The 11,519-nt window shown below is 35.9% G+C and overlaps 1 protein-coding gene across 2 annotated transcripts; it reads right to left on the minus strand.

Annotated features, from left to right (window-relative positions):
- Positions 1 to 2,450: 2,450 nt before the first annotated feature.
- Positions 2,451 to 11,172, minus strand: LOC140875620 (uncharacterized). Of its 2 annotated transcripts, XM_073279347.1 has the most exons (19): positions 11,111 to 11,172; positions 10,308 to 10,911; positions 9,375 to 9,569; positions 8,920 to 9,003; positions 8,177 to 8,236; positions 7,904 to 7,948; positions 7,347 to 7,540; positions 6,776 to 7,255; positions 6,514 to 6,610; positions 6,214 to 6,408; positions 6,029 to 6,118; positions 5,237 to 5,299; positions 5,084 to 5,158; positions 4,776 to 4,826; positions 4,303 to 4,380; positions 3,957 to 4,091; positions 3,569 to 3,676; positions 3,416 to 3,481; positions 2,451 to 2,837 (listed from the first exon to the last, which is right to left on the minus strand). In XM_073279347.1, exons 2-19 carry the CDS (start codon positions 10,701 to 10,703, stop codon positions 2,760 to 2,762), a joined length of 2,490 nt encoding a protein of 829 aa, XP_073135448.1. In that variant the 5' UTR covers positions 10,704 to 10,911; positions 11,111 to 11,172; the 3' UTR covers positions 2,451 to 2,759. The 2 variants fall into 2 exon arrangements, with proteins under 2 accessions (XP_073135448.1, XP_073135449.1); XM_073279348.1 differs by lacking the exon at positions 4,776 to 4,826.
- Positions 11,173 to 11,519: the final 347 nt, after the last annotated feature.

Genomic DNA, 11,519 nt, shown 5'->3' on the forward strand with positions numbered 1-11,519 from the left:
AATTGGTCCGAAGCTCTCGCACAAGTACTAGTTATTTGCATAAATACTAGAAACTTGTGCATAATTATATCTGGTTTTTAATTGTTTTATTTATTTATTCGTGTTTTAATATTCAACTGCATGTTGTGTTAAGTCTCTTTTAGATAAACCTTTCGATTATCACCTTTGTAATGTCCCAAATTTATCTTAATTGACTCTATTTGAGATAATTGGAGATTACAGAGTTCAAGAGCCGACTTAATTTTGATCAGGGTCCTTTTTGCAAATTTTGAATTTTTCAGGGACTAAAATACAAATTTGAGATTTGTTATATATTTAAGAAAGGGTTGACTCATCTTCTTCACTCTATCTCTCCCCCATCACGCCTCAACTCCATTGAAGCGCCTTCCAAGTTCTTCGAACTTCCAGATTTCATTCCGAGCTCGATCCGTCCGTTAGAATTTATTTCTGAAGACAGATTAGCGATCACGGCAGCGAGAGCTTCGTTCTATCGTAATTTTTTCTACGATCAGCTAGACTTCTATTTTCGGATGTTGTTAGAATCGATTGAGTTTCGGTTATGTGGTTCTTGACAGAGTTCTGATTGTTTATTCTCATTCGGTTTTGAATAAGAGCGTCGTTCGGATTTGTTATGATTTTTGAAGTGAATTTCGAAAATGAAGATTTTGAGATTTGATTTGTTGAGTTGTGTTTGTTGTTTTTGAGATAGTTATTGAGTTATTGGATCGACTTTCTGCTGTCTGCAATTTCGGTTTAATCAGTATATAGCCGTTATGCCGCCGGTTTGAGTTTTGAGCTATAGTTTGGTTTGAATTGAATTGAGCCATTTTCAGTCGAGTTGGAATGTCGATATTGATCTCGAGCGTTTATTATTTCTTTTACAGATTCTTTTGAAGGCCGTGGGTTGCGAGATTTCAGAATTTGAATAGTTCAAGAGATTGGAACCGGTATAGTATCGACCTTCTTCTTATCGATTAAGGGAATCGTTGTTGTTTCCAGGTTTTGAAGCATTGACGTATCGAGAAAGAGGTATAAGACGACTTAGACTTGAATGAAACGATTAACTTGAATCCGACTTGATTCGAGTGTTCCGGAGAAATCACATACTTGCATATTAATTGATTTACTTGGATTATTGAATGAGTTATGCTTTGCACTTACATTCATATTGAGCCATTTGAATTCATTCATTTTGAGTTAGACGATCTGAGAATTATAGTAGGGAGCATTGGCAGGCGATTTACTGCAATGACCGACTTAACCCTCTATAGTTGCTTCAGAGTCTAGATGATTGAATTATACACTATCCACCCCGAGTGGAGGGTCGGTGCGATTTGTGTGATAGTTCATCCTTGGAATCCCAATAGAGGAAGAGAAGAGCTGATTACCTTTTGATTATTCATATTTTGATAATCCGAGATTTTAAAGTCATGAATTTCATTTTAGATTCCTTCTTGAAGTACATGACTGAGATTTGTGTATCATGCTTGAGATTATATATCTTTAGTTAATATATTGAATGATATTGCATTCTTGTCTCTTTTACTGGGAATATTATTCTCATCGGATTATCCGGTTGTTGTCTTGTCTTTGTATGTGTGCTTTACAACAGGTGGGGCAGGACCGAGTCAGAGGCAGCATGGCTAAGGGTTGAGTCAATTAGAAGTGAAACTTGGTGTTTAGAAGTCGAATTTGTAATCGAACTTAGATTGTATTCGAACTCGTTTTGTTGTATTATTTTGAATAAGTTAGATTGAAGCATGTTCTACTAGTTTGAGATTGTATAACTTTAGAACTACCTTGTATTGGATTTATGCATGTTGTATGTTGAAATATTGGATTTGAATTGGGATTGGAATGCATGCTCTCCTGTTAAATTCCTTAAAGTTTTCTGGTGTAGCAGAGCACGGACCCCGTGCCCCTTTTGTGTAAGGTTCCGTGCCCTCTCGATTTTTCAGAACCCTTGATTTTTTGTGCATGCATGGACCCCATGCCCTTTCTGTGTAAGGGTCTGTGTAGTTGGAAAAAAACACCAGTTTTTAGTGCATTGATTAGGCACGGACCCGGACACGGATGTGTGCACGGGGTCCGTGTGTGCTTTGATTAAATGCGCGGACCCGTGCACGGATGTGTGCACGGGTCCGGGCATGCTCTTTAAAAAAAAAAAATTCCTTTGCTTTTAATCTTGGATCTTGTATGCTTAGATTATTGTTTAATCCGAGATTAGATGTTTAGAATCGAGCTCTGACAAACTTACACATATAATTTAAAGACCCACCCCTTCCTCCTACTTGTTAACGTTCCGAACACAAGAAACAAAGTTAATCCATGTACCCCATTCCCATTGTTTCTTGCTCGCAGAGGACGCGTTTCAATTTCATCTTAATTTTGATTGGTACCAACAAAAATGCTTTGGCCTCGACATTGTATTTGTAACAACTTATAAGATAAAGGTATGAACTATTCGACCCCTCGCGACATATGGAGTCAAGAAAGAAGGTACACTGGCTGAAAGACTGACATTATTTTACTTACATACATACATTGAAATACTTAGCAGTATCAGTCCAGGAGATAACAAAACTGGGGATGATGACAGCATACTAATGTACATTAACTATATGAAGAAAATAAAATTAGCAGACATGTGTAATCAGTAAACTTCCTTTTGTCTACATTGGAAGCACGTTACCAGTCCTCCAGTGGATTCTAGGGGCAAATCTCACTTCCGGAGCCGAGTTTCTGAACTAATAATGACCTCAATTGGGGTAGCCGTTCTCGAAGCTTGAGAGACGAGAATCGGAGAGAACGGTGAACAGCTGTGTTTCCACAAATAACTGCAGAAGGCAAAAAGTGAAATATACATGTCTATCCCACCAAGAAAAAAGTACTATATGTCAATGTAATAGGTTGTGGCACAGGAAGTTGTCTAACATTATCACTGGCCTTATCAAAAGGTAAATTTTCAGGGCATTTGCCCACGAAATAACATATATGCCTAGTTCTTATTACTGTATGCATGGACTTTGAGGTTAATTCACAAAACAAAACTAATGGTTGCAGCAAAAAAGCTTTGATCAGACGATATATTGTTAAAAGAACCACTGAGGCCAGGATGTGATTCGCCATTGTAAGAAGAACAACTGTCTGGAAGCATCTCCTCTGTATTTGGAAGATTTTGCCAACTCTTGCTTTATACTTCTAAGTACATTCGTCTGTATCTTTTGTAGTTCTATGATTTTTTTGAAGGTTAAGCTCGGCCCCCTCCACTTTTTATAAAAAAAAATTGGTCTATACATTTATGTAGAAATCAGGCCTAACCGTCGTCTTTTTGGCTGTTTTTTTATCAGACTTAGGGAGTTATATAAGAACATTGAAAAGAGAAGGTAACATGGGTAATTGGCACATATTATACCTCAATGAAAGATTGGTCCCTAACAGGAAAGGAATCGATAAAACTGTCCTTTAGAAGTATGGAAACCTGAAATTGTGATGCATCAGATGAAGCAATCATTTGACTATCTAAAGTGGTGTGTTCCTAGATTCAAATGCAAGCAAGAAATCAAACCCTGTCGTCGATGGATTGCACGCTCGTAATTGTGTGGGACCTAAAATCTGCACAGAGTGACTCCATGTACTGCCTCATAACAAGTAAAAATTGCGCAGCAGCATTGGTCTGCAAATTCGTAAGACATTCATATTGTTATGTGGAGGAGGAAAAGTACAACAATCCACTCAATATTCAAGTACCAAGACAATAATCAGGAATAGTGCTAGCAGAAAAGCAAGAGAAAGATAGGAACTCGAAAAGATTCTACACAATGGATTATGCCATCCACTACAAACCATCTTCCATTGCAAATATTATATCCTAGAAGAGATTATTGTGCAACCCATTAACAATAATTTTTCATACTCAAAGTATGATTGAGCGAGCAAGTTGCTATAAAAAATACCTGCACTTCATTACATTTATATACTTGATGTTTTCGGGAGATGGGGTTCTCCCGAGATAATAAGGAGTGAAATGGCCCAAGTTCGGAAATGAGTTCTTTGCGTCTCGGTAGTAGTGGCAGATAACCTGTTTTCACCTACCATAGAAAACAAATTTGTATGAACCGGCATAAAAAGAGCAAAAAGTTATACCGTAAGAGCAAATCACACATGAATTCCAGCAAAAGTTTAGTACCGTTCATCACTAGTGCTCTGATCAATAAAAAATGAAAAAGCTAAACTAGAAAATCACAATCAAATATCAAACACTGGAAAAAAACTCCCCCAAAAAATGAAAATCGGACAAACCTGGTTTTTTATCACGTTGACACGAACCAGATCAGAAGTTTTCTTCTTCAGGTCGCCTATTTTATGTTGTATGCCAATCTACACAATTATTTGGAGAACCAAGTGCACAATGCAGATATTTCAGCTCACTTAATAAAAAATACTTCCATTTTCATGTATAGAAAACAAAAAATTAACAAGTGCAAATCTACAACAATCATCACAAGTTGAAGAAACTTCTGATATTTGAAAACCATAAACTGAAATATTGAACAGCTCAAAATAGTTGAATTCTTGACTAAGGAAGACACAATCCATGTAATGGATTGGAATGGCAGATGCGCAAACAAACATCATGGAGAATATATATGCACCAGACACATACATACACAAGCTTTCACGTTTTTGCGTAACAAGTACAGGACTAATTGGAAACAAAGTAGACGAATCACAATTAACAGCATGACACAAAATTTAATTAAAGGCAAACTCACAATGAAAGGAACAGGTGCATCAAGAAAATCTAGCATTTTTCCAGGAAGAATCTGGAAAAAAAAAATCGAACAAAACGTAGAAATATAATTTAGTAACGACAGTAAGAAAGCAGTTTAACCGAACAAGGACAATGGAAATTCTATAATCAGTGGCTGTCTAGGAACGGTGAAAAAAAGAGGTTAAAAACAAGACACATTCCAAGAAACATCCTAATAAAAATGAAATGAGACATCTGAACAATCTGACAATTAAAGAATGTTCTAATTGATGCATATCTAAAGGATATGTATAATGTTGCTAAACTTACCGGAAGAAATAAACTCTGCCATTCGAATGGTCGGATTATGGGAATAATAGACAACACTAGAGCTGATAGAACTCCCTGTTGAGAAAAATTGCATAATAAATGCCTTCTGAATCAGAAATCTCTACCTTAACTGCCATTTTCTGATAATATTACCAAATTTGGGCACAATACAACCACTTGTTTTTCCAAGAGGACACCAGTGACCAAAGCCAAAATCTGAGAATTAAAAAAATTCATTAAATTAAGCCTTAAAGACCGTGGAATTTAAATGCCCTAATCAGCATGCGTAAAATTTCAGCCATTAGTTACAGACAAGAAAATTGTATGATGACGGTACATGAGGAGAGGAATAGTTTGTGAAGACTTTCTAGAAAAACTATTTCTTTTGAAATCAAAAGTTTGAAATTTTTAACTGGATAATATCAAAGAAAGAAATTGCTTAAACTCCCTTAACAAAAATGTGACTTTAAGTAACAATATGCCAATGTCCTCTCCTCTAGTTTCAACTTTGTTCTCGATGTAGACTCTTATTGTAATACCTCTATGAATACACTGTGTTTCTTTGAGTAATACTAAGGCATCAGCTCACAAAAACAAGGAATGTGGGAGAAATGGGAAATAAAGTATCCAAGATATTCGCCCTGGAGTGGTTAAAAAGGAATGAATCAAAAAAAAAATTGAACAAGCATCCAAATGATTATTGCGTAAGAATTCAAACGATGCTAAAATAAACAATATCAGCATAGTGTAAACCATAGAAAATTGGCAGCTAGCTATCTGTGAACGAATATTATACAACTTCTTTTGTGGTTCAGGTACAACCGTGCGATTGCTTGAAGCATTTTTAAAGGTATAAATATTCTCAAAGAGTAAATAAAGCATTAATAATAATATTGAAAAATGGAACACGGAGAAAACAAGAATGTAAAGGTAGAATAACATTACACTTTCAAGGGAAAGAACACGACATATCGTAGCAGTAGTCCATAAAGAGAGTGAAGCAGCTTCCTCGGCAGCAGCTAATTTTAACTTGACCTTCAAAATTGAATTGTGTCAATTAAAATTTTTTTTTATTGTTTCACATGCAAGCATTCCTGTCTAACTAATAACTAGTAAAAAATTAGTCTAACCTGAGTGACTTTCTTACAGTCTTTCATTTCCATATCAAGATAATTTTCACACAATCCAAGGGCTGAAATAGGAGGTCGCCGATATTCAGCGGCCTGTAGATGCTCAAGTGGCCGAAATATTATTTGACCTCCCCTGGGGGGCAGAGGGATGGAATGATAACCACAAACTAACTGCAGCAAATCATTTTTACTCTCCTATTACAGAAACCAGAAAGAAACATGGAGTATTTAGCAAGTTATGTGCAAGAAAATGGCAACCCATATAACTGAAACAGTATGCAATTGAAATTATAAACTCACCCTTGCCCACTCCATTACAGTATCGTCACTGGGATCGTCACTTGGTTCAGAAAAGGTCTCATCATCATCCATTTCGGAAGCCATACTTCTAGCTGAACTGCCAAAAGAAAATTACATATTAATGAAAAACAAGTACTCACATTGCATTTGAAAAGCAAACAACGCAAGAATAAGTCCAAATACAACAAATGAATGGCATGAACTCGACCATTTGTCAGCGTAAATGTAATAAAATCAACCAAAGAAACTAACTATTTGCCACCTAAATAAGGCCTCAAAACTTGAACAATGACGAAATGACTGGGTCCTCAGGTAGACATTAGGGCGACCATCTGGAGTATGACTATTAAATTGTGTCCTGCACGTCTGTTCGATGTCACTTGACTGATTTTCTGCCTTAGGTGAACAATTATCAAAATAATGCATATTTGTTCCGCCATCATTATCTAATCTCCTAAATTGACTGCTATCCAACGAGTCATTAGCTGTAGGAAAATTGAGTTCCCCACTCGATGATGGTACATCATCCTCTGTTATAATTCCTGCGGCAGCAGCAGTGACAGCTACTGCACTATTAACTGGTATTGCTGAAGCCATCCAGTCAGTGTCACTTTCCTCATAAGAAGAATCAGCATTTCCATTTGTATGAACTTTTGACACAGATTGGGTAGGGACATTATCGGCAAAAGATATGTCACTGACAAACTGAGTTATTCGGTTAAGACGGTCTTGCGAAATAATGCTGCATCCAAGCAAATGGAACACATTGAATTAAGTATGCAATTCTTCACCTAGAAATCCAAAGAATGAAGAAAAATGAAATTGATACCGACCTGTTTAATATCTCAAAATGTAACTCAAAGAATGGTACTCTTGTTAAAAAACAATAGCAACGAGGGGCCGGAACCAAAAACCTATTGCAGCCAGAATGCGATGGGCCTGATGAAAACCCTGATATGGCATGTGGTTTCTGAACAAACTCTTTTACATGCAAGCAAACACCATAAAGTGTCGCATTATCTGCCACCTGTTCAGAGTCACAAAGAGCAGATTGGCACAAAAGAGTTTCCAGGTAAAAGGAACTGCAAATTCTGTAGACAAATTCAACCAAAACGGATTCCCAAGAGAAAGAAGCATACAACATCCATTTTATTCATAAGAAAACTGTAGTGCATTTGTGGATAAAGATAAAAGGATCTCAAAATCACTTAAAATCTATGAAGCATGCTTCCCAGTATTCACATCACCTAAGAGATGAAGATCAAACAACTATAAGACGAGAATCGAGCCATAGAATAATTCCAAAATAAGAACATTCAGCTACATTAACTACACGAGCAAGGATCACTCAAAATAACCAATTGTTGAGGTGAAATTGAATGGAACTTGCCTTGAGAGAAAATATAAATGATAAATCATCTCTGAACAAATGTTCCTGAACAAAAAGACAACAGTCATATTTGGGATGAAATCAGAGAAGTCAGAATGAAGAATGAGCAGTTGTGTTTTCCAAAGCTCTGTCACCCATACTAAATTCGAATTTCTCGTTTAAATACCTATATGGTCCATGTTTTTGAAACACAATAAAGAAGTATTTCACATACTAGATATTCATGGTGAGAAGAACAAAAATTGAAATGGGTGTGTAAGACTTCCCACATACCTGTCCATAGACAAGCTCATTCAACTCACTCAGCGATGGTGTTTTCTCCAATACTTGTGCCTAAATTTAAATATGGAATCTTCAGATATTCATAGATTTTTGGCAATGAATATATGTATTTTACATCGGCTTTGAACAATTCGAAAGTTCCTCAAAGTTATAAATTTATAGTTTGGCTTAATGAAACCAAAGTATATATTATCTACTAGAGCTATATAATGAGTCATATAATCAATCAGAATCAGTCAAATAAGTAATGTACTTATTCTAATATACTAAATTCTAAAAAGGAAATTTAAAAGTACAAAATATTATGCAAGTTGTATATGATAACTCTTCCCCACAAGTTGGTCCACGGATATCACATATGTCCAACTTGAAGAGAGCTATATAGAGTGCCCCATCATAAATTGTGAGTTTTCAGTTTCATTTTGGAGAAAATCTACAATTTAGAAATCAAAATCCTACCCAATCTAGATTACTGAACAACTGTTGAAACAGAACATCCCAACAAAATAAATATAGAAAGAAAGATGAAAGATCGTGCAGACTATACTATAGTCGATGCAAGAACTTTATGAATTTTTATAAAAGAATGCAGTGTGCCGCTAACGAATAAAACAAGCACGTGCACATGCTGCCTACCTTTTTGCTTAGACTTACCGACGCCTAGCTGACAGACAACAGGTAGATACCAAAATGCGACACTCTTAGAAGAGTCATGGAACAAGGCACATACGCACCTTAACACCTTCAGGAAAGCAAAATGCAGCCAAATCTTTCAATCGCAAAGCCAATTTTTTTCCAGGAGGATACTTAAAAAGCACCTATTGATTGTAAAAGAAAATATAAGGATAAAAAACACCAATCGAGTTGCCTTTGCACATGTTTAACAGATTGAATAGTAGGGATATGAAAAAATAATAACAGTTTCAAGCATAATGGCAGCCATCTTCACTTGAACTCCACTTATATCTATATGAACTTTAAGATAAATATATGCATCTACCTTAAACAAGGAGAAAGTTCTGACAACACATCAATTCAGAGAGCATAGGCTTATTCTTTGAGGAATCATTTCATATAAACTGCTAGAAGATTTTTCAGAGTACGTGCTGTTAAAGGGAGCACGTGCATGCACTAGAATGCTAGAATGTGGCAAATGTAAAGTCAAAACTATCAATAATAAGCAACAAACCTGAGGTTCCAATTTTGGAAGTGTGGGCTGCTGATGTGGCTGCATTTTAAAGTTCAACATTTCAGCTCTTGCCTTTTCCCATTTCTTCCTCCTGATGAAGGCATCCTCAACAACCTCAAGATTGGCATCTGGATGAAGCCCCGCAACAATAAAGTGTTCAAAAAGCGATGTTGGCTCCTTATATTTTTCATGGTCCTACATTCACTCTCATCTCATAAAATTATAAGAATCATAAAGAATCTCAATCTTCACAAGCAGTTAACTAGTCAACCACAGAGAAAAATTAAATGCACGGGCCATATGGAACAGCATTAATGTAACTAAGGTTGCACTTGGACGAGAGGATTTGATTTGGAGAGGGATTTGAAGAATGGATTTGAAATGACACCCTTCTTAAGTGTATTTCAAATCTATCGCAATTATCATTCCATCTCCGTGGATTACCATCAGATGAATTTGGAATCCACCCAGCATAAATTCATCCAAGCAATCAAATAGATTTAAGATTCATGGATTAGAAATCCATAAGTTCAAATCCTTCCATCTAAGCGCAACCTTATAGTTACCAATGAGAAAATGAAAAAATCAAAATCATGACAATTGTTAATTTTGAAGTCGTGGCTTCTGATTATTGGAAATAAAATAGTTCTGAGTTTGTGACTTATGCTCAAGGAAAAAAACCACAGAAAGGTTCCAATAAACATGCAGGTAATGATGGAGCTTAACTTTGGAAAAGTTCTTAAAAATCCACGAGGAAATACTTTACATGTATATGAATAAAATCAGGTCGATTAATGACACCATAGTATCTATCAAGACCGATGAGCAATAAAAATAAATATTGAATTTTGAAAGTAAACTTAGACCTATTACCCTTGCACTGAAGAATAAAATAGTTTAGCTTTTCGCTGTTAATGTTATAAGGCTGCATACCAATGTTTTCGACTGAAGCTGATACCACTGTCTTTTCTGGTTAGCGAGAATCTCAGGATCGAAAGAAGGAAACTGGCTGCCTTCACGAAAACTACTACTATTCCAATGCAAAGCCCTTTGCATTTGACCCTTCCATTTCTGAAAACCGCTGGTGCTACCGCTACCGCTACCGCTACGCTTATGAAACGTAGACGCTACTTCACTACGGGCACGCCTATGCCTTGGCGCCGGATCCAATTGTGGTGGAGTTTTGAAGATTGGACTGCCTGTATAAGCACCATGGAGTGCTTCACCAGCCCTTCTAACTGCCTCCTCGGATAGTTTCTGCAACACAACGATTGGGGATGCTGGCGTCGACCAGTCTTCTTGCACATCACCATCTTCTTTCGTCTCCATTTTGATATTCTAATTATGACGAGAAATTTGCTATTTCACACCATTAATTTTCACTCTCCTACTCAAATTCATGATGAACCTGAGAATGTCAGCATCCTCTACCATATCCATTGAACTTCAGTCTGTGTAGTGAACAATCACACCAACTCCCACACAACTTTCTTAAATCCTATCCTGATCCTTGTATTTATATAAAACACAAATAATCCTGAAATTAATAGCCAAATAAATTCATAACCACCGCAATCAATTTCCCTTTTCACCTTAATCCTCCAAATGACAATGCGATATCCATAAAATCCATTTAAAAATACCTCAATGCAAACAAGAAAATGAAATTGAACCAAAAATAAATGAATCATTTCTTCTAATTTCAAGAAAAAACAAACAAAAAGCGATCTTTGTACCTTTGTAATCTTCAATACATATTCTGCGATTGAATCCAATGCTCGACCGATTTCTTGAAAATGTATGTGTAATGTGTGTGCGCCAAATATAGAGAAAGCGGTGCAAAGAAAACACAGGTGGGCATGCAGAGGAAGTTATCTGACACATACATCCAACTGATTTTGAACAAATACATTATATCTATTATTTTATTATATTATATAATTTATATCTATAAATATATGTGATTAATTGTGAATTTAGATAAATCTTCACGTTTTCATTAGATAATATTTATTTTTGTCTACTTTTATAATTTGTACAACTACTATTTATTATTTGTTCCTTTTTTATTTGAATTTTTCCTACAAAAATATACTATTTACTGTTTATTCCTTTTTTATTTGAATTTTTCCTACAAATTAAAAT

Source organism: Henckelia pumila, chromosome 1 (genome assembly GCF_033568475.1).
Source record: "Henckelia pumila isolate YLH828 chromosome 1, ASM3356847v2, whole genome shotgun sequence".
Taxonomy (NCBI): Eukaryota; Viridiplantae; Streptophyta; class Magnoliopsida; order Lamiales; family Gesneriaceae; genus Henckelia; species Henckelia pumila.